General features: G+C 45.6%; 1 protein-coding gene across 1 annotated transcript in view; it reads left to right on the top strand.

The window, feature by feature from the left end:
* Positions 1-27,335, top strand: part of LOC133005017 (leucine-rich repeat-containing G-protein coupled receptor 6) — a 35,444-nt gene that overhangs the window by 5,496 nt on the left and 2,613 nt on the right. The window contains exons 2-16 of the mRNA XM_061074604.1: positions 9,011-9,082; positions 15,139-15,210; positions 17,207-17,278; positions 20,407-20,622; positions 20,805-20,876; positions 22,762-22,830; positions 23,322-23,393; positions 23,507-23,578; positions 24,065-24,133; positions 24,497-24,568; positions 24,885-24,950; positions 25,058-25,129; positions 25,453-25,524; positions 26,039-26,164; positions 27,005-27,159. Coding sequence (XP_060930587.1) covers positions 9,011-9,082; positions 15,139-15,210; positions 17,207-17,278; positions 20,407-20,622; positions 20,805-20,876; positions 22,762-22,830; positions 23,322-23,393; positions 23,507-23,578; positions 24,065-24,133; positions 24,497-24,568; positions 24,885-24,950; positions 25,058-25,129; positions 25,453-25,524; positions 26,039-26,164; positions 27,005-27,159 — 1,349 coding nt within the window. The remainder of the gene's footprint in view (positions 1-9,010; positions 9,083-15,138; positions 15,211-17,206; positions 17,279-20,406; positions 20,623-20,804; positions 20,877-22,761; positions 22,831-23,321; positions 23,394-23,506; positions 23,579-24,064; positions 24,134-24,496; positions 24,569-24,884; positions 24,951-25,057; positions 25,130-25,452; positions 25,525-26,038; positions 26,165-27,004; positions 27,160-27,335) is intronic.

The following is a 27,335-nucleotide window of genomic DNA, read 5'->3' as shown; positions in this document are numbered from 1 at the left end:
TATACAGAAGTTTGACACATGCGATCACAGTTGGATAAAGATGCACAAATGTTTTCTTTTCTCATTTCCTTCAATCAGTTTCTTTTTCAGCCCTTCATTCACTCTTTTGTTGCCTACTTCCTCCCAGCAAGGTTGAAATGTGATTGCCTCAACGTGTCTCTCCCTAACTCCCTGGAGGCTCCGCAAGTGAACAACAGAAGAAAAAGCCACTTCCGCCTGCAACAAAAGTGATATTTATGCCAGAAGGGTGTTGGGGAGAAGGGATAGGCAGTTAGCGTCGGAACAGTGCAGTGGTTTGCGGTTTCCCGAGGGCAACCTGGGAGGCTTTTAAATGTCGCTCAGGGACAGACGGCAGGTAGGCAGGTAGGCGACAACAATGGAAACAATGAAAATTCCCTTAGGAGCGGCCGGCAGAGGCCTTAGTGTGCTCCACCGCTCCATATCCTGTCCTTTAGAAACCGGTAGAAAGCAATCACGACACGAGATCTCGGAGAGAACTAGGGTGGAGGAGACAGGGATCAGGGGAGTGAAGTGGAGTATGCCTTTGGACTGTGTGAGTGTGTGTGTGCACATGAGCCTGCATGTCCCAAGCCGACGTGGACTCCACAGCACGGTGGTTGGTATTTGTTGGGGTCAGAGCCGTGCTCGTTGGCTGAATGTGTGGATCTGTATGTTTCGTGTGAGCGCAGCATGACGACACAGGGGCTGTGGAATGTGCTCCCTGTGACGTGTGTTTGAAGGGTGAAGGGCTGCCTCTGACTGAGAGGATTCAGAACGCCTGCATGGCCCAGATTCCTACTCAGCCCCTTTCCAACCCTGGAAATCCATGGGAATGTGAGTGTGTGTGTGTGTGTGAGAGTGGGTGTGTGTGTGTGTGTGTGTGTGTGTGTGTGTGTGTGTGTGTGTGTGTGTGTGTGTGTGCATGATTTGCACTAGCCCTCCTATTTCCACTACAGAGAAGGCATTGTCCTATCCTGGGCCGGCCCACGACAAATGTCCCCAACTGTCCCGGTGCACATATATGCATACGTGTGCATCTATACGCATGTGCTCCCATGACCCATTCAAGCTGTCATTTGTATCTGTATAATGGGGGGATAACACATGGGTTAGATGAGCTGTCTCAATAGTAGCAGATTGATTTAAACCAAACTTATCATTTTATGTCCCCATATGTCCCCATTTATGTCTCTCATGTAAAGCAAGTCAACAACAACCAGTTTGAAAAGGGCTAAAAGTTAAACCACTACCTTTTGTCATATTAAAAAGGAAAGAGGACTCGGCTACTGATTAACTTCCTTATCATTTAATTAATTGTTTTATTCTTTAATTAATTCAAATTAACAAAATAGATTTAACTTGTCAGATTTATGACAAGACAAAATTAATGTGCTACAGTTATACATGAGAACGAATGCACATGGGTGTTGATAGCAGTACGTGTAAGACATAGATCTCTAATGTTCCCTCTGTACCTCAACATGAGTCTGTCTCTGCCTATCTGTGTGATCGCTGGCCAGGCCTGCCGACTAAAGTGGCTCACATGGGGTTGGCAGAGGGCAGGTGATGACTAGTAAGAGCTAATGATACTTAATGCTGTTTCCAGCAGTACACACACGTACACACACACACACACACACTGCAAGACCTTCATGTGCACATTGCACAAGCATGGATATATGAACACATATCCGTTCTCACACACACACACACACACACACACACACACACACACACACACACACACACACACACACACACACACACACACACACACACACACACACACACACACACACACACACACACACACTCACACGCACATGCTAACGTAATGATGGGTAATGGCCTGTCCAATCTCCCTGTGTAGCATCAGAGCATATATAGCAGTGCTGATACAGTGAGAAGCAAGAAGGGATGAGGTTCGGAGAATGGGCCACTGGTACAGGAGTTAGCTGAGGAGAACAAAAAAAGGTATAACACACACACATTTAAATGTCAAACACCTCAGGAGACACGCACACAGCGCATCGCCAAACGTGGGTATAACTGCTCAGGAATGTCCAGAAGGTGGAAGACGGGTTGCGGAAAACAGAAGGTGAAGAGGTGAACGAGGAGGGAAAGAGGAAGGAGTGATACAAATCTTTTTTTCAGAGGTCTTCATTGCAGAGTTTTAGGTTAACTGACCTGAATGCAGAAACAGCAGTCAGGTCACTGTGAGGATATAAGGCAATATTATTACTTGTTGCTACGACTGGACACAGGTGTATTTCCCATCTGTTTTAAAGGGAGGCTGGAGGCAGCTCTGCCACTGCAGCACTTCTGCAACTGAAACCAGACTCACTCACGTCTCTATAACATGTCTGAGAAGGAGCAAAAGAGGAAATCTGGACTTTTAACATGCATGGCAAGGGGCCAAGCTAAATCTCTTTAAACCAACAGCAGCCACATGTCCTCATTGGTATGGGGTACGATTTCAACAAGCGCTGATCTAAGTTCAGTTCTAGATGTTATCCGCGGACGCTGTTAAATATATATGGAGCAGATGAGCTGATCATAGATCTGTGAGTGCAGCAGTGAAGGAGGGAGCGAGAGCCAGGAGCGGATTTGAGCAGTCTTCTAACTAGATCCAGTGTCCTCCTGTTTCTGCCATTCAACCAAATGAAGTCATAATAGAGCCTGACACTAATACTCATCGGGTTTCATTTACTGTTGTATCCACTGCTGAGAATCTGCCTTGAATCAGTGTGCAGGGGAAAAAAAACACCTCTGTAAGAGATACCTTTTCTGGATTTTGGGAAAAGAGGTGAAATTTGTAACCCTGTTCCGCATATAAGTGGCATGTGTTTGTCCTGTGTTCTTGAGACAGTTTTTTTTTACTCTGATGTAGGAAGAAGCAATGGGTCATGTGACAAACCCATATGAAAGTCAGATAAAACGCACATGCCGAACAACAGATGAGTGACAATGGGCAGGGCTAGGAATGCCTCTCTGCCTTCCAAAGCTATGTGCTACCCACAACAGCTGCCTGTCAGTCCTGTCCACATGTTGGAGTTAGTTGTATGTTGTGTAGCGCCGACTGTTCCAACACTTCCTGTTCCATTACTTAAGTGCTTGACCTTTCACCCCCCCACACACACCCCCCTTGGTCTCATGACAGGGTTTGTGTGTGTGGGAGGACAAGGAACGGACACAGAGTGTGTCCATGTATGTGTGTATGTGTGTGTGCAGTATACCAGCGTATGAATAAGTCCCAGGGGGCATGAATATGTTTCCCATGACATGGCCTCAGACTAAACAGCCGCTCTCTCTACCCAGACATCCGCCTGTCATTCTCGGCAAAACCACAACGAGCAGGAAAGGGCACAAAACATGGGAACACAAAAACACAGACGCATCTCCCTTTTGCTGCCTTGTTATCTCGTCTTTTCTCTTCCTCCCTCCCTCCCTCCCTCTCTGTGGCCCTGCTCTTTTGTGGCCCGGTCCTCTCCGTGGCCCTCCTTGTCCAGGTGAAAGACTTCTCCTCATCCCTCTCCCTCGCTCTTTGTGCCCCGTGAATGAGAAAAAAAAGGGAGAATAAGAGAGGCAAAGATAAAGAGAGAGTGCCTTCGGACACAAAGGGCAGTGTACCCCTCCCAGGAAGTCTGAGAGAGAGGGAGAAAAAAAAAAGCCCCACATCTTTGGAGGAAGGAGGAGGGCAGGACAGCATTGTACCCTCCTTCCTGACTCTTTGTGTGTGTATGTGTGCGTGTCTGTGTGTGTGTGTGTGTGTGTGCGTGTGTGTGTGAGTGTGTATGTGCAAGCTCATGTGTGACTGCGAGAGAAACTGAAGTCAGTCTATTCAGATTTTTTAAAAAAGCAAACACACTTAGTCTTCACCCTCACTCAAAGTACACACACGCTTTTTCTGCGCTCACACACACACACAAACACACACAACCGTTTAGGCCCTCTTTAAGGCGGCGCCCGAGCATTGACTACCAGTTGCATTGTGAGGCATAAAAGATCCCCTTTCATCGCGGCCTTAACTGTTTCAAAGAGCTAAGCGGAGAGGATCTATCTGGATCCCACTGAAGACATTACTGTCATAGTTACTGTTAAAGACAGCCAAGGTGTGGCTCAGCCGCTGCTAATGCAGAACTCCTGCCCTCTGGGCAAGACTCGAGTTGTTGATTTCCACTAAAGATCTATTACTCTAATGTTCCTCACAGATAAGCTGCCTTCAAAGGCTCAGAGCTTACTGCCATTATTGGCTGTTTGTTTGGTAAGAGTCTCCACCTGAGCGAGGGAGAAAGGCCTTGGCAGGAGGGAGCAGAAGAAAGAGAGAGAGCAGAGGAGGAAGTGAAAAGGAAGGCCTCAGGGCACATGGCTCTTGTGCAGTGATTTTGTGTGTGTGTGTGTGTGTGTACTGTATATGTAAGTGAGACAGTTATGAAAAACATCCCTCTCAAGGGCAACAATGTAAGCCTGTTTGTTTACATGCTTTGGCCTGCATTGTTATGTATGGTACCTGCATGCAATTTCATGCTTGAAGAACATGCCAGGAACTTTTCCATACTTTTAACTTCAAGACAACAGAATTCTCCAAAGTGAAATGTATCAAACCATCTCTCCTCCTGCTGCTCCGGTCTCCGCTTTGTCTCGCTGACACATTTCTGCGCCGATGCTAAAAACCCACCTGACTGATGATCACATCAGTCTGAGGGTGTATTCACTCACCGGGGTGGTCTATATCCTCCACCTCACAAAAACCACCCGGGGGCCTGGAGTGTGTATGGGTCCCGGTGGATGTTTCGTGGGGGTGTGTGCGTCTGTGAACACAAACAGAGGTGTTTTTCATATGATGTGGCCAGTTGTTTTGCTGCGCTAAATCACCAGCTCTTGTCAGAAACGCTTCCAGTTTGAGATCGGCTACAATGGAGCCGAGGGCACATTCACACCCACACACACACACAGGCTTTGATCACAGGAGCGATAACATACTTCAGTAGTTCTGTTGACGGCGAAGAGGAAATATGATGAATCACATTATTGTAACTACCGGACTGTGTAACTCCACGCTCCAGTTGAAATTTGAAACACAGATGGGGAGGAAGCGTGAGTGTCGGCGATAGAGTGGCAAAAGAGAGAGGGAGAGAAAAGGGCCACGGCTGATGAATGGACTTGAACCTCTGCTTCTTCATGCTTCCGCTCCCCCCTTAAGACAGGCTCCTTGCCATACTTACTCTATTCATCACAGCATAAAGCGGTCTAATATCCAGTGTTTTACCTTTCTTCTCATGCCAAACCCTCTTCTCTTACACTCAAACGCACACAAGCATACACACACTTTGGAGAGGAAGGACGAAGATCTGTCAGACCACGTTGTGTATCTGCAACAGAAATGGAAAAATGTCCGTTTCTTTCTCTTTTTTTTCTGAGTTTGCATAAATATTGGCTTCAATTTCACCCAAGCTACTGTGCTCAGATGCACAAATGACATGCGAGCACATGAAAGTCTAATTCCTCTCCAGGGAACCAGAGAGATCACTGGGGGCTTTGACAGTCATTGTGCAGATTCAGAGCAAAGGGGGATAAAAAGATCAGTGGAGAGGCACATTTGTGAGTGTGTTTGTTGAGGGATGAACATGGGTCTCCGTGTCTGCGTCTCCTGCTCCTATTGCTGCTCAGGAGTCTTTAGTTCGTCATTCAACAGGAGATGGAGATCTGAGGGGAGGAGATGGCCTGTGTGCCTCTGTCGGTTGAGAGATGTGTTGTTCTGCGATATCAGGTTCCTTTCCTAACGCCGCAACGGCCCAGATAGGGCAGCACAGTTCCCCTCCGAATACTCACATGAAAAATAAAGGGAAGAAACTACATGACCTTCGCTTCTGTCCCTCACACACACACACACACGTGCACGCACACAGACACACACAGAACCGCAGAGCAATCGGTTTCCATGCACCCGGCAGAGTCGGTGTGTGATGTGGTGAAAGCGCAACCAGGGACTGTGCCCACCACATCTGCAGGCTCACTGGAAAACAATATGGGTGTGAAAATGAGCGACAGACATCTTACCACACACACACCGCAGCCACCTATAAATGGAAAGAAATATTGCACTGCACACACGGACACAGAGACTGACCCACACACACACACACACACACACACACACACTTGCACTCAGTCTCCCTCTCGCTCACGGGGACACACACTCATGCCCATAAAACAGGGACGCACAAAAACCCCGATTGTAATTGTGAAACTCCCATTTGCCGAGCAGCCTGCAAAATCTTTAAACGCTCCCTTTCCCATTTCTTTTGTGGCCGTTTATTTGCGTTGAGAATATCTGCACGTCACAGCGCCAGCCGACACAATGCACATGTGGTAGTCATCAATCATAATTATCATGGTTTAAAAAAGCCACAGCTGTTATTTGATTTTAAAAACAAGCCATAGTGCTGAGCCTTCCAACGATACGTCAAGTTGTCAGCGGAGGCCTTGGCCTGCGCAGCAGATACGTCTCTCTCTCTCCCCGGGTTCCCAATGAGTTGGTTGGAGAGCACAGCCGAGCTGAGCTGCATTCAACCTTTCCCCATGACTCACCACTGTGTGTCTTTATTTTTAAACATTTTCTCTCTCCATTGCTGCGTGTTTATTCTGTCTGAGTGAGGCCGCTATTATGGACTTCACACAACGTTTGTTTATGGCTTCTTTAATCAGGACCAGATAATGGAGAGTTGTCTCCATCCATGGGCGCATCCCGGGAAGATTTGTGTGTGTGTGTGTGTGTGTGTGTTCCTGTGCGGCTGTGGGTGTGTGTGTGTGCGTGCGTTACCCTTGTTTAATGATCAACTCTTGAATGTTCCAATAAATATTTTTCTCAGTAGCAAACTCCTACAATGCACAGGATTAAGGTTTGCATGTGTATTGTTCACAAGGACCCAGGAGGTGGTCGTGTATTTCCTGAGCCATACGTGATGTCACCCAGTCTTGATTATGTCAATTTGTTTTCTGTTACTGCTCGCAATGTCATTTCCATGGCAACTTTATTATCACTTATATTTACCTCTGACTTTAATCAAGCAGTAGTGCATTACACTTGTATTTATTCCCAAATCTCGGCCTGGAGCCTGAGCGGACTGTGCCAAAATTGGGACAGACATGAAGCGTATAATTTACATGACATCACCACAGTGCTTGAGTGGAGAGCTTGACTTGAGGTCCCAGGATAGCATCCCACACAGCAATGGTGTTTGGGTTCATCACAAATGAACAGCAATTCATTCTAAAGTATATGTGGATTTGCTTTGAATTTTAATATTTTTTACTAAAAAGTACATTGAATTAAATGACATTGATTATAGAAGTTAATTAGATGCACTTTAAGACAAATATTATACCTTAGGTTTATACCATGTACCACTGGCATAGTTTACTTGACTCGTAATCCCCCTTTTCTCCTCTTTTATTTGCCCGTTGCTACAGTTTTACAGCTTATTCATTGCACAAGCTCATCAAAACTATTTTCCACAGTTGGCGTGAGTGTGTATTATGTCACCCCTGTCCCTGTGGTGCCCCAGCAGAGGTACAGGGACCAGCCAATCAAAGTTTAGGTCAGTAATGGTGATTGGAGTAATGGAAGTTGAAGATGAATTCGCTTCCCTTGTTCTGTTGCTTCAACACTGATTGAAAGCATCCGCCCTCTACATATATGTGTCCTTGAGTTACACCTTGAACCACTTCCTCCGCAGTCAGACCTCCCAGGAGGGGGGCATCCGAAACAGGAAATTCCCATGCAAGGAAATGAACATGCCATTATTATGCGTTCATAAGGAAAATATTCAAAGTCAGCAGAGGCTGTAAAAAGACTGCATCATTATCTGAAAACCTCATGGGGAAAAGGGCACGGTAAAGATTGCAAGCTCATCACATGTGGAGTACACACCTCTTCTCCCCACATCCCAGAGCCTGATGTCAAACGTCACCTCTGACAAGGTAACACAGTGTTGCCGCACCAGTTAAACTCAATTACGCACATTTCGGAACGGAGTGTTGCTGTGGGTTTTTTCCACATCCTCCCCTGAAGCTGAATATAGATCCCGCCTGAAGATAGATCCATCCAGCCCCCCGTCAGCTTGGCTGCCTTGACAAACAAACAGCCAGTGTGTCAAAACTCCCAACTGCGAAGGGCTTCTGAGAGCACAGTTTACACTTGCTAGCCCGGTGGTCTGGCTTTATGAGCAATGGTTAGTGTCATACACGCACACACACATGCAGACACTCACGCACATACAAGCCTCCCTCCTAAAGACTCATGCGAGACCCCAAGGGCCGTGAAAGCAAAGAAGGGGTGACGTAACACCTCCTTGCTTTCATTGTGTTTATCAAAGCGATGACCTTACATGACTGGGGCCATAAGGTTATATATGTTTTCTACCAGAGGCTGACACATACGATGTCCTTGTAGGTTATGCGTGCGCATGTGTGTGCATGCGTGCATGTATGCGAGCATCCTGCACCTCACACTCTTTGACCGCAACACAGCTGCGTCAACACTCACCCCCCAACACACCCTCTCACGTCAAGACTGTGTGTCGGAGAGACGGAGAGAAATGGAGTGTGTCTACGTTTCAGCTCTGAACAAAGGGGAAAGGAGGTGGTCTCCTGAGGAACCTGGGGGAGAAAAAAAGAGAGGAGAGAGAGAGAGACGGAGTAGGAAGAGAGATATGGAGGGAGACTGAGGGGTCAGATCTAAGAGTAGGTAGAATGAGACATCTGGAAAAGAGAACGAGTCGCTGGGATGAGGAGGAAATTACAGCTGCCCAACAATGATTCATTGGGGAAAATTCTCCTCTACATCTCCTTCTCCTAACCTCTCTCTGTGTACTACTCCCACTCGCGATGATTGATCGCAACGTGAAAAGCATTTAAACATCTGCAACTTTACATGTTCCGAGCACCTTCAAGGAACATTGATAAGTTGCACACTGATTGATACGTTGACACTGATTTCTCTCCCCAGGGATCTGAGCATGAATAACATCAGCGAGATCCAGCCCAGAGCCTTCCACCGACTGCACCTGCTATCAGAACTGTGAGTACAAAATCATCAGCTTGAGTTTGATTAATAAACCTCCATGGCCACAACTCACCAATGACAAGAAAAAGTCCTTCCCCTAGCCTCTGACATGTGCAGACGTCAGTGATGGGAATTGATGGTGTTGGCCTGCCTCTGATCTCTCCTACCGAGAAGCTGCCTGCAGCAATGTGATAGTATATCTTGGGATGTCTGCATACAAGAGGGAGGCAAAGAGAACCTGATATTCACCAAGAGAGTAAATATATATGCTCCTTAAAATTTTTAGAGAGCAGATCTGTGCAGAGCATCCAAGCGGCTGATTTCTTGCCCTCCTTGACTTTGTTTCTGCTGGACAGCTCCGCGGGAGCAATAGACATGTAGACACAAGCGCTTGCCAAGATAAACGCACACTATAGGAGAACTTCAGGACAGGGTTGGAGAAAATGAAAGAAGCAAAGATATATGTTTTCCTTGCTTATAGCATTAAGTAGACTCTACATGTGATCATTGGAAAGGTTTTGATTCAGGTGCCAAGACACTAAATTCTATAACAGTCACAATTCTTTTATTTTAATTTAACAAAATAATCAATACGATGCCAGAAGACTGTTAAAATATGATATGAATTCGGGAATATCTGAGCTCAAAATAAGCAAACAAGACTTAGAATTTGACTCTTGCCACATGTGCCACATTTCTTGACATGTTCTATGTGCTACAGAACGCAGTTTGGTCAGCACTTGACCAAGCACGAGGTGTCGGTTTCATGCTCTTAGCGCTGATGAAAGAACACACGAGGTAGAAAAAATCACCCAAAAGTTTTCGTACACGTTTTTTGGTCAACCTCACCGACATCTGATCCGACCACTCAGCAGAATTCAGCTAAGTCTTGGTTTGACAAAGGCTGCCCACAGATTTACCCTAAGGGTGTGAATGTGTGTGCAAGTGTGTGGAAATTCACGGGGGCTTACAGATTGTGTGTGTGGCAGCCTTCACCTGGTTCTTTTACATCTGAGCCCTGCAGTGCTATGTGTGCGTGTGTGAGAGAGAGTCTGCACTGGCTGTTTGAACAGTCCACTGTTTGCTTTGCTAATTCTTGCAGCTGCAGCCTGTGAGGCATGAGCTGATGATGAATGTAAAAGGTTTGCTGGATCACCATTCAGCTGACTCTGAATCCCAGTAAGAACCTGGATCTGCAGAGTAGAGCACAGCTGAATGAAGTTTTGTGACACACTGAAGTGAGAGAATTATTGATCTTTAGAACTAATTGAATTGCTGATCGGAAATGGTTAATATTAAATATAGCTGGCGCCGTAATTATCAGATCCACTGTGCAGATCGATGCCAAACGTCATGGCTTATATTTTCATTCGTTTTGGGAGAAGGGGATTGGCTCTTGGCGTCTTGGATGCAGCTTCACCTGCAGTGTGTGTCCGGACACAAAAACTCAGGGTTTTACAACCCTGTCAATCTCGCTTCCTCTGCATCTCTCTCATGTTCTGATATTTTATGGATACGCGCTGTTGCTTTGTTCCTCCTCCAAAGAGGATGTTCCTGCCCCACAGCCAATTTTTATAGCCCTGCTGACCATTTCTGGAGACATGCTGGGTTGGCGATGATGATGTTCCAAGAACAGGGAGGAGCACATTTCTTGACATTCACCCCTGTCTCTATGTTGAGAAAGATCATGTGTGTGGAGTTATGGTAAACACAATATAATTACAGCAACTTATAGCACTTAGAAAAACTGTCTCTAAACACCAACCCAGTTGGTTTGAGATGGAGCGTTTGATGTGGCTCTGCAGCACTTGTTGGTAGCAAAGAGAGGCAAAGGGCTGAGCATGTTGTGACTGGTTGAGTGATAAATTGTTTGATGTTGGGATCTACCTCCCTGCCTTCCCTCCCTCCCTCACTCTATCTCCCTCCTTTCAAATTCATTTCTATATCCCCCCATCTCCATTTTACTGCAGGCTATTCCAGGCTGCAGTTGCTGCCTTTGACAGTTTTTTCACTTTTTTTTGCCCTTTTTTGAGAAATCTCTGCTTTCTTACAAAACAAATGTGCTTATGGCAAGAAGTTCAGCTTTTATCTGGTCTTAAAAAAATGGGAAGGAGAGGAAATAAAGTATTACTAGTAACATATATGAGAACGTTTCTGAAGCGCCCTTGAATTTCTATCATATGTCTCTCATATCTTCACTCTGTTCTCACCTCTTTAGTATCAACGTGCAAACACAACAATCCTTTTGAACCTCAAATGAGGTAATTAAATTTATTCACAAAGCCAGTCGCAAATCTCACCAGGCTAAACCTCCCTTTGATTCGCTGCGGCATTAATATTGATAAATTAGATTCAAGTTTAATCGTCCCACCCTCAAGCTCTTTCTAATTCTAGGTAAATCTTATTCTATTGACATCAGATCCCTCTCATTAAGCCTTCATTCCGCACTTTGATTAGTGAATCGGCCCTTAATTCAAATACACAAACCGGCACGCAAGTTTCAGTCAGGCAGAGCCCAGACTGACTGCGTGCCCAGGGAATAATGGAAGAAGGCAACAGGCACAGAGACTGGTTACTCATCTACCTGATATAACAGAGACATGACATATCATCAAATGTTCAGCTCTAAGATCAAAGATTAAAACTAGGAGCGACCAAGCTCTCCCCCAGAAGCCCTTCCTGATAAATACTTAAGAAGGTGACTGTTTTTCCGCCCATCATCAGAATCAAAGTCTGTGCTGCTTCCAGAGATCACGTTTCGCCCTTTCCCTTTGACTCTCCTCATAATCAAACGTTTGGGATTGAATCTGTCATGCTCATCTTATCATTATCTGTCGGCACTACTCACGTTCTCTGATCAGAGCATTTAACGTGGCCGCACAGGAAAATGAATGCCTAATCTGAGTGTGCTAGCTCCTGTTATCAGCTCGAGTCTGAAATTGCGATAAGTTCGTCTCGTCTTCAGCAGGATTCTGCCTGGGCTTCTCCAGCCCTGTGCGAGTGCTCTCCAACTATCCCACAAATGAAATCCAAATGTAAGAGGAGAGAAGTGGTGAGTGGAGGCCAGCGCTGCCCTGCTTGCCTTCCCCCTTGGTGATAAGATTGTCTGCTGATAGGCCGGGGGAATGACGTAGGTGAGGGTTAAGGGCTTTCACTATTGGCTCTTTGGATACTCCAGGTGCACATCACATCTGGGACCATCTAGGGCAATTAAAACTTTCCATTTTAGTGTTGCCAACATTTGGTTTTGTCTGCTTGTATCTTACTCTCCCACAAACATGCGGCCACATACACACCCACCCACCCCCACACACACATGCTGTTTCAACAAGTCTATATTTTACTCCAGTAATTTCAGAGGTTAACGCCAGGTTAAGTGGTTGACCTGCTGGCTGGACCTCTGAACAGAAGGAGGGATACGATTTCTATTGATGGACTCGGGGTGACAAAGGTCACACATGCATATGTATTTACAAATACACCGACACTGCCCCGCTCTTATAAAACCTGTTTATTCTCTACATTTTCTTTGATTTTATCATCAACTCCTATCAACCATCCTGGTCCTGCTGCCACTATGATGTCCTATCACTACCTGAGATAACATGCCAAAATATGATGCTGTTTCTGCTGTCTCGCTCTTTAATCCATCTTTTTGTTTATTGTTTTGAGGCAAGAGGACACGGTGATACATAAGATAATCAACAGTCGGCTTGCTTCAGTAAAACCCTGACTGATCAGCTCTGGATAGCAGGGTGGTCTGCACCTTTGTTACCAGCGGAACCCTTCCCACTGTTCTGCCATAAACGTTTGAACTGCACTGGCTTCTATTATTATATCTGTGAAGCACTTCAATAAAGATGAATTATGCTGAGGTGGAATTTTTATCTGTGTAGTCCGGGAGCCAAGAACAATTCTAACCATCCCCAAATCAATTGGAAGGAAAAAACAGTCGGAGCCACAGTTTGACAAGCGCACGGCGCCTTTCATTAGAATGAGATTGATGTGGAACAACTAGGAGGCTAAGTGTGGAACATTCACTCATACGTACGATCATTTACACACAAGTACACACATAAATACACACACTGATATCATGGAAACACTTAGTCAATGGCAACTGCCGGTGTTCTGTTGATGTCTATCAAGAACGTCTGAACATTTCTTTCCTTTTTCAATATCCATCTTCACTTTCGACATAATTATCCATTTGACAAATGAAGTCTGCAAAAGGAGCATGATTCCACTCTAATGCTCTTTTGGCTTCAATGGTGCAGCTAATAGAGAAAGGCTGGGCTGGCAGTACGATGTGCACATCATACCATGGCCTTAACTACAATGTTTGTTTTCTAAAACTCCAAATTACTGGCGCTCCTGGTCCCCCCATAGAAAAAGACATTTATTTTTCTTTGGTGCTACCTATATCTTTTTTCGGTGTGTCTGTAAGCAATCACTGCATTTGAGCAGTGACCAAAAGAAGGCACTTAGAGTCTCTGCAGAAAAGAGGCACAGATACATTTTACTGGTGTCAGGACCTCAGCAAGGCCTATTGAAATCGTTGCCTCTGGAAAAGTACCTATTGAAATGCTCCCTGGTGAGCGCCTTGTGCAATAGCAGAAGCAGAACTGGTATTGAAGTAGCAGACCTATTGTTCTCAGAGGGACAACGGATGGAGAGTATACAAGTTTCTTTATGAGTAAAAAGTCTGATCTAAGAGCGAAATGAACTTGCTTGGGATTGAACCATGAATGACTATTAGAATGTGTGAAGTCAACGTGCAGCAGTAATGACAAATCAACCCTCTGTCAACTGCACCTTTTATTTCCAAGGATATATTGAGACATCATGTGGTGCAGTCGAAGTCTGTTTGACTGTGGTTCAAGCAGCATAACTAAAAGCCACCATAATAGCTTGGATAACAATGAGTCCATTTTCCTATTCTAGCATGTCGATGTGAGTCTCCATCCATGTGTGTGTGTTTTAATGTTTTGTGTTATGAGCTCTATAAGAGTTCTAAACTGAGTGTGAGATTTGGCAGGCGCAGGTGGGGTTATGTGGTCTGCCACTGCACAGTAATAAGGCTGAGACATGTTGACATGAGTATCACATGTCAGAGGGAGTTTGCTGGGAGCCCTCGTCCATTACCATCTGGATGATAGTGGTTTGGAAAAGACAGGCCGTGCTCTCAATCAATATTTCAGTATCCTGGCACTAATGGAAAAACTCAGCCGTAGGCAGGCTGCTTAGCATAAAGCTGAAATGTCAGGCAAATGTCACCTGTAGGGCGACGGCGCGAGGAAGAGGATGCCAGTGAGTAAGGTTTAACTATGTGTGTGTGTGTGTGTGTTTAATAAAAGTGGGTGGTCTCGAGCTGTGAAGACCAAATCTGTGTTTAAACTGCGCTTCCAGCTCGTGACCTTGAGCGTTACTCCACTGGGCTGAATGTTATTTATTTGGACATCTTATACACACTCACAAATGACCATTAGGTGCTGTGTTTGATAAACAAACTGATTGGATTGCTTGTGTGAACGTGTGTGGTTTTTCTCCCTTCGCTGTCCTCAAGGCCCCTTCAGAACGAGACCAATTTACCTCAAGGACGTGGAAAATAGCACACGCGCGTTTGCAAGTGCGCACACACGAGCCCGCGCGCGCACACACACGGCGCACACCTGACACGCACACATAAACACACTCACGTACGCACAAGCAAACATACTTCCACGCTGCACTTGTTGACCCAGTCTGAGTCTCATTCAATTCAGTCTTTACTCACTCATCAGAGCTCCCAGCATTGGTTAATGTTTCAGGGTGTGCTCTGGGCCAATAGCAACCACACTGAATGGAATAGAATATTGTTATTTGCATACTGCCCCTACACTAACCCCGCAGCAAGAACTGAAGGATGAGGTCATATCACGGCTCAATCCAAAAACACAGAATAAAGCACAAGGCAAAAGTTCTCTTGTGAGACTTGTAAAATTTTTTTTTGTGTGTGCCTGTGCTTATATTTCATTTTCCTCTTTTGTATTTTGCTCTCTCTCATTTTGATCTACGTGTTTCTCTCCTAGGCGTATCTCAGGGAACCAGCTGAGGTATATCTCAGGCCACGCTCTCCAGGGTCTCCACAACCTCAAAGTTCTGTAAGTAACCTCTTCCTCCTCTCTCTCTCTCTCTCTCTCTCGCTCTCCCCCCCCACTCCGATGGTTCAATCCTCATCATCCCAGGTGGGTTGTTCCACTCGAGCATTTTTGGGGAGGAAAGGGGGGTAAAGCTGTGCTCCTGCCTTAAAATAAAACACACAGGCCACGCATCATTAACTGCAGTTAAAGTTTATGGGCTGGGAGAGACCTGCCCTGCTTGCAGCTCCTTCATTCCCAAACAAGCCCGGTTTCAGTTGCAATTACACACACACTCACAGGTGTAACGCAGGGACCCCCCAGTCACACCACCCACTGAGATTAGAGTAAGTGACAAAGAAATTAACCCCCTCCCCAAAAAAGCCACACAAGCCTGTTCTCTTAACACCCCATTTCTCATATTGTGTTCATGGCCTTATGATCCTCAACCACCAGCTGTTAGTGCCGCTGTGAAGTATTAAATCTCAAAGAAGCGCGAGGCGACCATAAAAAACCATAGCACCTCCTGACCCGTGAGTGCAGCATCTAATGAGTTGTGGCCGTGCTTCCAGTGGGTGCAGGACACGAGTATTAAGGAGGTTTTCACGAGCCTTGGCAGCCGACGTCAATCCCTTTTGGAGCAACGGCTGAGAAACAGTTTGAGGAGCCCTGCCGCAGAAAATAAACCCAGCTAGAGAACTGTGGTTTGTAATTCGAAGGGAATCAGCGCGGATTACCCGGCGCACAAGTCCATTCCTCTTTCACCTTGTGTTGTTAAACTCACCACGACAGAATGAGCGAGGCAGCCGTGGATCCTGGGCTATTAAGTCATTATTGCGGATGGACACACACACATCCTGAAATCATAATACATGTCTGCGAGCGTTCATGCCTCACGCAGAAACACCCGGGGAAGATTTGGACAGTCCATTTGTCTTCAGAGCGGCTGAGCTATTGGTTTCCTTTCTCGATATATTTCTAAAGTCAGAACAAATAGACTGCTGACCTCGTGTAGGGTAACCGCAAGGTCCCCGCCCATACACACACACACACACACACACACAGACACACGCACACACACACACACACGCACACACACAGTAAAAGGTTATGAACCCAGAGTGCATTACAGCGAAGCTCCCCATGGGCAATTTCTTTAAAACAGGAAAAGACTCAATTTGGTGTATTTATCATGGCATCGGGATCCCACTGGAAACATTCCCCTGATCCTCTCGAAACCTGTGCAGCTTTTACTTTTTTTTTTTCACAGAAGCAATCGTCATATCTTACGCAGAGAGCTGTTGTGAAACACACTATGTGACACAATGAGTTATGTGAATAAATATTAAAAAGATATGCTTTTAATACCTCGAGACATCCAGAATGCACTGTATTGCCAACTTTTCAACCATCACTTGCCAAAATAAATGCACGCATAATACAAATTGGAGAAATTAACAATCGGACTGGTTCATGGCAGAGCAAGACTCAAGAAAAAAGATGCAGAGCTCTTATCATATATCCTGTAATCTCAACTGTTTAACTGTTGCTGTGACCCAAGGTTTTACAATTTAAGACTGACTCCCTCACCACGATGCCACGATAGAGGCGATCATGGCGCCGCTGACAGTGACACACCGGAACACTACACACGATAATGTCAGATGACTGGTCGCTATAAATACATAAAAGAAAAGAGAGAGAAAGACAGAGAAAGAGAGGGAGGGAGGGGAAAGAGAGGGCTATTGTCTGCGCCCCACTTCCTCCCTGCTTTTTGCTCCATTCTTCTGAGAATGACATCAGCAGCCCACCCAAGGAGCGTCTCTCTTTCTTTCCCTCTATCCTTCATTCTCTGCTTCTCTTCAAGCTTTCACTGGCCCTTTCCTTCTTGTGTCAGATTTCCCCACCGCCATGGAATCATTTGCTACGCCTGACGTGCCCTGGTGCACACACGTACACTCCATCGCCTACAGACATGCCGTTCTATCCTGCAACTCAATTATCTGCGTGTGCCTTTCAGAATGCTGCAAAACAACCAGCTGGAGAGTCTTCCAGATGATGCTCCATGGGACCTGCCCAACCTACTGTCCTTGTAAGTCTCTCTCACTCACACACACAAATACACACACTAATCACGCTACTCTACCGCATCCAGCAGGGGAGGAAACATCCCCTGGCCCAGCCACCCACACACATCTGAGTTCTAACCGCAGTGCAGGTATAGAGTACCGCTGACATTTTACAGACCGTACCCCAACGCTGGCTGCAACAGCTCTGCATTCAGCGCTGGGCTGCCTGGCGGTGGGAGTCACAGCCCTGAGTGTGTCAGTGCAGTTCCTGGTAGCATCTGGAAGCCATGAGGGAAACAGCAGACACTACAGGCCGGGGAGAGCATCTCCAATGAGCTGTGAAACAACCCCATTTTCCATCAATTCCCCCTCTCTTCCTCCTCCGCTCCTCTCCCACCACCCACACCGCTATCCCCCTGGCTAATGAGAATGTTTGGTGGCTTAATTGTTTCATCTGTGGGGTCAGTGTACATTTGTGTGTGTATGTGTGTGTGTGTGTGTGTGTGTGTGTGTGTGTGTGTGTGTGTGTGTGTGTGTGTGTGTGTGTGTGTGTGTGTGTCAGTTTGCATGTGGACCATCTGTAATTCCTCCCCCCCCCCCCACCCGTCTCTTCACAACTATGTACCACACACGTACTCCAAATCCCAGCTTTCCAAATTAATAATTCTCTGTAAATGTCCATCAAGCCATTTCCCTAATCACACAGACACACTCAAATTGTTGGACGTGCACATGTAACTCCTCTACCACCTACAACGTTTCCTTGTCTGCTATTAAGCAGGCCCGCTCTCCCTCAATACAGCCGTCGAGCCTGCGCACACACGCACACAGACACACACATTCTGCGCTCCCAGACAGGTACTGCATCTCAGGCTGTACTTATCTGTGTGTCTTAATTAACAATTTTGTGTTATGATTATGTGCCTGTCTGTCTTTAGGGTGTGAGTGTATGTGTCTAATCATGTGTGTGGTCTTCATCTTAATTTCTTCAGATAGAGATGCTCTGAAGTAATGAAAACACACACTGACACACACACACACACACACACACACAGCCTGTGAACAGAGACGCACCTTGTCATTACAGTAATGATAAGGCCAGTAGAGAAAGATTACTGGAAAGGCTTTGGAGAGTGAAGCTTGTCGGCGCCTCTCAGTGACATAAAACACACCAGGTAAAAAAGAAGGAGAGACAGCATCTGAGTCAGCACCGGGGTTTTAGATTGGTATAAATGTATAAAGGAGGCTTTCAACCCTAATAAATAATGACTTAATCTTGGACAAGAATCCTTTTATCGGCAGGGAACTGAAACCGAGTCAATATTTTAGTCTCACTATTTAGAAGAGGCTAATTACAACAAGGACGCAGTGAGAGTTCTGTTGTTTAGTTCTTTGCCATCATAGGCAGACAGATGTGTTTTTGGTCCCAACCCACAAGTTAAGTAGCATAATCACAACTGATGAGTTCCACAAGCCACATTAAATCAACATTACCCTGTGTTTTTTATAGATTTGAATCAATGTTGTGAAACGCGCCTCTCCAAGTTCCTCTGTTGTGTAAAACTTCAGCCATCTGGAGAATTAAACTAGTGGAAGCAGGTCCACAGATCTCCTGGATCGTTCAAGAGAACTTTCTCTTTCAGCCTCTATTTCTCTTTCCTGTAATTGTACCTCAGACTTTGATGTGATGGACAGGAAATAGTTGCTGCTTTATTGGCTTCTGTGGAACATTCCGCGTTCTGTCTGGACCTTCTACAGACCTGGCAGGTCCACCCAAAGGAGCAATTACTATTTTGCCCTGGAGAACAAACCAGAAAGTTGAAGGGTCTTCCGTAGCTTTCATCCTGCGATTTGGGTCAGGGACAAACAATGTCCACAGTTGGAGAGCACATGATGCACGAGGACAAAATCTGTGCTCAGGAAGTGGAGAAGAGGAACATTTTCCTGGAGCTGTTTGTGTGTGTGTGAATGCAAACGCTCGTGTGAATCTATATGTGTGCGTGAGGGTGTTTCTCTGTGTGCTTGTGTGTGAGCGTCTGCCAGTGTATACAGTTGCCTCCTCTGATGGAATATTTCCCTGGGGAGAAAAGCCCAGAGTTCAGAGTTCAAGTTCAGATTTCACTTTGATGATGCTGTTTGTTTGGCGAAGCCTCCGAGGGGTGAGCGGGCTGAGGAGGAGCTGTACGCTGCAGCGCGGGAATCAAAGAACCTCAGCCGAAGATTGATAAGGGGGGGGATGTTTGAAAGATGAACAAGAGTTAAGGAGTGAGACGCAGAGGGGTCTGCAGCGGCAGGGAGTGCATCAATGAAGATGTAAGGAACAAAATGAGAGTGTGAGAGGGGGGCCGGAGGGAGGAAACGGAGATTAATGAATAAGTGTGAAGGGCCAAAGAAAGAAGAATAGCGGGAGGAAGTGGTCTCAGCTTGTCAACTCTGCCCTGAGGGGATCATTCATCACTTTGGACCATGTATATGCATGTGTGCATTTATGTGTGGTGTGTGTGTCACAATCCACAAGCATTGCCTTTGGGGTGAAGACACAGTGAGGAAGGGGGGGGGGTACAAAGGTTTGTTAGGTTTTCTATGGTTGAAGAGATAAACGTGCGTGTGTGACATCAGCTGAAATGTATATCTGTGCGTGATATGGAAACACCAGGGACTGATAGCGACAATGAGACGCCGATGGAAAGAGCAAAAGAAGGAGAAACAGCTGAAGACGCATCTTTAACTGTTCCTCCCTTCTTCTGTCTTCACATTTTTCCCAGACGCCGAGGGAAGAAGGCTTTACCCAAGATAAATAAGGCAAAGCAGAATAAAACAGGCCTCACCTCAATTGTTCCTACACGTTTGTGTCCGTGTTTTTCTCATCTTACATTTCATACATGTCTGTGCTAGTGACGGTAGACATGGCTTAATTAGCATGGGAATAAATCATAATGAGACGCTTCTAAGAAACTAAAGCGAGGATGAAAGCGGGAGGATTAAGGATGTGTAATTCTCATAATAACCTTCCTGTAAGCCAAAGTGTTTCAATGCCACAACACACAACCACTAACACACGCACAACTCCAGATACACACGCACAAAAGCAAACATACTGCACTTAGGCTGGGTGATTATCTCGCTAATCTCAGTTCCTCTCACCCCGCAGGCGTCTGGATGCTAACCTGTTGTCTGAGGTTCCGGCCGGGACCTTTCGAGGGGTTCGCTCCCTGAGACATCTGTGGTTGGACGACAACTCCCTCACCGAGATCCCCGTCTCGGCCCTGGACTCCCTGCCCGCCCTGCAGGCCATGACGCTGGCCCTCAACCAGATCACATATATCCCAGATTATGCATTCACCAATCTCTCCGCCCTTGTTGTGCTGTAAGTGGCATCTTGAGTTGTTTACGTGAAACTCTCCTTTGTTGGTTTCCCAGCTTAACAGATAAATGATTTGTTTTGCTGACTTTGAAAAAAAACGGGGCGGTGATGATTGCAGTGTGTGAAATGTTTTTCAAAAGGTTACTCTGGTTTTATTAAAAATAAATAATTTGTCCATTTTCTAGCCATCTCCATAACAACCAGATCCAGAGCATGGGCGCGAGGTGTTTTGAAGGTCTACACAGTCTAGAGACACTGTGAGTATCTCACACACATGATACACAAATATGTGCTTTTAGAAACCTAGGTTACTATTACAAATTACACATAAGACACACAACCCCACAAACACACACACACTCCTACATGTATGCACCATCTTAAGTTCGTTTCATAGGCCCTAAATGAGAACCTCCACTGTTTCCCCAAAACAGAAATGCAGGCTTTGAGATGACAAAGTATCAACATTCATTTTGTAGAATAGTGTTTACAATAATCACATAACCTTAGCGTAACCCCCGATGGATATGAAAGGTAACCAAGCTTCCTGTTTGTTGTCATTGGAGCCCTCATAATTAATTGTATCTTAATAATACCAAGTGTAATGAATAGTTAAGTGTAGTTCTAAACTAGAGTCATAAAGATTAATGTTCTGGTAATTTCAGCAGGTTCTTGAATATATACGCCAAAACACAACCATCAAATACACGGGAATGTGCAAATGAAAAGTTCCTCTTTGATTACCTCCATCAATCGTCAATAGGTTCCTCTGTGTTTTGTGAAAAGTAATTGTTAAGTGGCTCTGAGATCAAACATGGCTCAGCGCGGTTACGGGAGAGTTGTTTGAGCGTATGTGCCGCAGTTTCGATAACTAGATCCTAACCACACACCGATGTGGAAACCGCAGAAAACTGACACGGCCTCATGAAGGAGGTGGCGAAAGAAAGCCAGAGAAATTCAGACAGCGCAACCGTGTGTTCGTGGTGGTCCGATGGAAACACCGTCACTGGCCTGCCGCTTAACAACCTGTTGAAGTGCAAGAAAAACTGCGTTCCTTCTTATAAGCATGTATGTGAGTGGGTAAATGCATTTGTTTGCAGATAAGAACGTACATCTGCCTGTGCTCTCAGAAGCGTATGGCCAGATTAACACTTAACTTTAAAGCAAATATTCTTGCCGCGAAATGTGAGGGAATGGTGTGTAAGTCAGAGGGAGCCGTGGTAAAGGGATGAAGGGAAACTGGAGAATGAGAAAAAGAGGGATGGAGACGAGAATAGTGTGTGTTAAAGTGTTTGGGCCGTCAGCGGTAGGGAGAGACGGATGATTCAGCGGGATAAGATGACAGGTGTCATTGACGTGGGGATTGCGCTGGTATGAGGGGTTAATCTCTCACAGCGGCCTCGCTTATGAGAAATACGAGAGACCATCTGCATCACAAGCACTCTCCCCAACCCCTAGTGTGTATTATAAAATCATTACTACGAAAAGCCATCCAGAGGACTGCTGGAAAACAAAGCTGCAGCATACGCACACAGGACGGAGAAGCAGAACCAGACAGACTAACGTTTCACAACATCCACAGAAAAACACATGAACCCATCAGGACTTCGTCAAAGGAATTTTTGCTATTTTTAAAAGAATAAAAAACAAATCAAGTTGAGAATGTCTTTGTCCGTGATGGCTGAGGATCGTAAAAGACAGCACACATGGACGGGCATATGTCCTAAATTCTTAAATACTACTAAAAAGTATTTAAGCACAAATGTGCACACAAGCTCATTTACATACAGGCAAGAAAAACAGTAAAAAAAAAGTATCATTCTGCCACCTGAACACGAGCAGGCAATTTATAGCAATGGTTGTTTTTATACGGTGTTTCCTGGGAAACTAATCAGAGACAGACCTAAATAATCAGGTCAGAGCAGCAGAGGTCAAGGGTCACATCCAAACTTCGCACTCTACAGCTGCCTCTCACAGTGGAGAGGAAATGGCATACATGTGCAATCAGACACACTTTCTCACACTCCGACTATCGCATATTGACGCGTTGTGTGATTAGCGCTGCAGTGACGTCGATCCTTCATCGTGGTTTGGATTTCCATATATCTAATCATGGTTTGTTTATCTCCGTTTCTTTCTCAGAGATTTAAACTACAACGATCTGCAGGAGTTCCCTGTGGCCATCAGGACACTCAGTAAGCTGCAGGAACTGTGAGTGTACATGCACACGCACACACACACACACATTCACAAAAACACACCTGCCTGACATGACTATCATGGTTTGCGTTATCCCAAGTAATCCCGTTAAGTGATTTTAATGTGGCACTCGGATACAATCTCTCTCGCCCTGAGCAGGTGTTGGCTACACACCCCCGCTCCGGCTGGCCTGCACGTACACACAGACGCACGCGCACGCACACACACACACCAGCCATGTTTTCTCCCAGCTTCAGCAGATGTTCAGCAGCGTGCATATGTGTCACAGATACAGGCGTATGTGTGCGTGTTTACATCTCATGTGTCCAAAAATGTTTTTCAGCTGCGCAATGGCAGGTGCAACACGAGGAGATATGACTTGCCTCTCGCTCACAAACACACTGTTGCTGCAGCCAACACACAAACACACACACACACGCACACATTTTATCAGAAACATGTTGATAGACCGTCTGACGAATGATATGTTCTTATATTTGCAGGGGCTTCCATAACAACAATATCAAAGCCATCCCTGAGAGGGCCTTCGTGGGAAACCCTCAGCTCCAAACCATGTGAGCTCAAAGTTTATTCTCGACGCTACAGTGTGCACATGTTCGATAAACACAAATTTGACATGTCTCGGTCACAAGCGCAAATAAATCTGAAGAACGTCTCTTTCTTGCAGTCACTTCTACGAGAACCCCATCCAGTTTGTGGGAAAATCCGCTTTCCAGTTCTTACCCAAGCTGCACACACTGTGAGTATGCGGTCGGTAGAAACCATTGCAGCGAGTGAGCCCAGACACTGTTTAAATCATCCTCTCTGTCCCTTGCAGTGAGAGTTGAGTGGACGTGTGTAATGCCCTACTGAATGATGTTGTGTTAGCGTATCGCTGCGCTCGGTGCTGATGTGGTAGGAGAGAGTGTGTTGTAAGAACATGTTGAATGGTGTGACTTATGATGTCTGGTGAGACAGCCAAAACAGCCTGTGTTGATGTTGGACGGAAAAGTCAGATGGCTGAAATGAGCTGTTAGACAAGGTCTGTGTGCATGAGCGTGTGTGTGTGTGTGTGTGTAGGTTAGTGTGTGTGTCTGTGTGTGTGTGTGTGTGTGTGTGTGTGTGTGTGTGTGTGTGTGTGTGTGTGTGTGTGTGTGTGTGTGATTAAGTGAAGGAGAGAGAGAGAGAGAGAAAGAAATAAAGAAAAAGTGTTTCTCTGACAGATTTTCTCCCCGTTTGACTGCAGTTCACTTAACGGAGCAACCCAGATTCGTGAGTTTCCTGATCTGAAAGGAACCACCAGCCTGGAAATTTTGTGAGTGTCTCCTTTATGCCCCCGCACACACCACCCAGCGCAACACACACGCATGGTATTATTTCATCGACTGAGCGCATGCAACAACAAGAAATGTGAGGAGAAGAGGGCAGGGATGCAATCCCAAGACTGGAGAGAGATAAGAAAAGAGAATAATTGTGTGTTATGGTTCTAGGAAACACAATGAAGTAACAGGAGTCTCAGGGAAGGGACAGGGAGGGTTAGGCTAGTTATGCCAGCCAGTGACAGGTTTGGCGAACCTTTACAGCTCCCTGTCGGACCACGTTAGACTCACAAAACTGGGGAATCCTTTCGCTTGCTTGCACTTCAACAATGATCAGAGGATTCTCTCTTTCTCTATAGGACGCTGACCCGGGCTGGTCTCTCAGCTCTCCCTCTGGATCTATGTGAGCAGCTGCCTCGCCTCAGAGTGCTGTGAGTACATACGCACACAATCAGAAGGGGGTGGGGGGAGTGTGGGAGAGGGTGAGAGGTGCAAAACTGATACACAAAACCCCACTGTGGAGAGCCGTGCCCCCAAGCAATCGCTCGTACAGTCACTTGACTATGAAATCCAATCACCACCCCCCACAAAATCATTGTCCTGCTACATGTATATCGCCTTGCTCGCGGGGCCGACTGTTCACACAAATAATCCTGTCACCCCCATAATTTCCCACGCTATAAATCCACAGCTGGTCACTGTGTTTATGTGTGTGTGTGTGTGTGTGTGCTTTGTGTGTTGTTGTAGGGAGCTGTCTTACAACCAGATAGAGGATCTGCCCAGTTTTTACCACTGCTCCGCCCTGCAAGAGATGTGAGCAATACAACTCCAATACATACACAAAAATAATCACTATCAATGTTTGTGTGTGTGTCCCCTAATTCATATGTGTATTAATGTTTGCCTGTATATTTCAACAGAGGGCTACAGCACAACCTAATCAGGAGGATAGAGTCGAGCACCTTCAAGCAGCTCACCTCTCTCAGAGCACTGTGAGTCAACTTTTCAACTTGCCATGAATCATTTGCATGAAAATGCATTGTCTATACCAGTGGCTCCCAACACGGGGGTCAAAAGATTTTAGCTTATTCATATGAAATACTAAAATTACCTCTTTACAGTCATTATTGTGTGATTAAGGGGCTCAAGTAGATATTGATTGCTTTTAAGGGGCTCGTATGACAGGTTGGGGATCGCTGGTCAAGATACAACTATGTACACTTATGAGACATTACTGTCATCTGGTGGTAATACAAGAGTTCAAGTGTAATTTCACTTCCTTCCTTTCCGTTCACTTTATTATTTTCTTTGTCAGTGATCTGAGCTGGAACATGATCGAGTGGATTCACCCGGACACCTTTGCTTCTCTTCACTCTCTGATCAAACTGTGAGTAAACACAGACACGTCGCGGCCACTTCTGGTCTTCCAGTGGTGTCACTTTCAAATTTATTGTATCTTTAATTAAAGTTAGGCAATGTCAGAGCCTTGATCTTACATAAACACTCCATATTGTGTGTACCACTAAAAAAAATGAAAAAACAGTTGTCTTTGGCTGAGTCTACAGAGAACACTCATGAATTTATTGTTTGGAAAAGTGCTCAGCGTGGCCAGGAGACGCATCCCAGGTCAAGCCAAAAAAAACTGCTTTACTATGTGAGGACTGGCTGAAGTATGTCTTGCTAAACAAACACATACACTACATCTGACAGGACGTGTTATCTGAAGGGAAACTGATGGAGCCTATTCCGACCTGTTAAAAACATCTAAGGCACCGATGCTTTTTTGTTACCCAGGATGAACCGTTGCTATATCTGAATTGAAAACGGGATCGTAAACACCAGCGTTCGGCCTGATCTGACACTTCTGTTTCTTTCTCAATTTCATTCTATATTGATCTCAGGGACTTGACAGAGAACCGTCTAAGTTCAGTCCCCGTTGCAGGACTGGCCGGGCTCACCCATCTCAAGCTGAAGGGCAACACCGATTTATACGGCGCTTTCAGCCCTGATCATTTTCCCCGTATGAGGTAACACAAACACACGCAATCACGCATGCCTTATTATTTCTTACTGGGTGTATTCCTCGACATGGACTTGAATCGTTCTCCAGAAAATGATCAAAGTTTATTAACCTACCCAGGTGTGTATCCTGTGGCTGTAAGGAAAATGCTGCCCCTCCCATCACCTCAATTATGTTTCCACTCACACGTGTCTATTAATGCCTAAGAAATTCAAAAATTAACTAATTACGTTTCCCTGCAAGCCATTCCTGAAGTGAACTTTAACAATGAGCAAGCGTGCATGGGTCGCAAGTTAATTCTTGTTCCACTGATCCCTGAAGGCCTAGAGAGGTGCAGTAAAGGGGAACTGGAGATTGAGTTTCAAAGAAGATGGCAGGTGATCAAGTGGCAATGTCAGCATTACTGTAGAACATGGTACAAAACAGAACTCCTGGCAGAGGGATTCTTGAAAAAAAACTGCACCTGCACGGCAAATGTTTGTGTTCAAGCATCCACACCAAAGACAGTCGAGCCAGACCTCAGAAAAATAGATGTTTTTCCAACAAATGATGGGTAATTTAGTTTGATTTGCGATATGTACTTAAAAAAAAGAGGTCCACATTTTCTGAGTCCGTCTTAAAACAATATTCCCAGGCACATGACTATATTTCTTGCTGTATTGATAACTTCTGTTGGAAAGATAAATATTTTCAATGTGTTTCCATGTGCAGTTTATCTGAGGCTAATATGAGGCTTCGGCAACATGTCGTAATCAAACCCAGAGGGTTGTTTACAATGTAGAAAGTTCCCTCTTAGAAAGTTTTTTTCTGTTCTGTTGTTAATACTGTGTTCACCTGTTTATTACAGGGTGATAGAGATGCCTTACGCCTACCAGTGCTGTGTATATGGCTCCTGTGACACCTACAAGCCAGCCAGTCAGTGGGACACAGAGCAAAGCAGCACCGATGAGGACCTACACAAGAGGACTGTGGCCATGTACCCAATCCATGCTGACACACACTGTAAGAAAGCACATCCTTGCAACATCTGTGTGGACGCATATAGAGAATAAAACACGCATGGAGCACACCGAGGGGTAAACTCATAGATGGAAATCTGAGGCCCATATGTCTGGGCGCGCAGGCGATTATTGACACAAGCCGCCTTGAAACATGTCAGAGTCCTGCAGAAACCACAG

This window comes from Limanda limanda, chromosome 7, assembly GCF_963576545.1.
Source record: "Limanda limanda chromosome 7, fLimLim1.1, whole genome shotgun sequence".
Taxonomy (NCBI): Eukaryota; Metazoa; Chordata; class Actinopteri; order Pleuronectiformes; family Pleuronectidae; genus Limanda; species Limanda limanda.
This window is presented reverse-complemented; position numbering and strand designations above follow the sequence as displayed.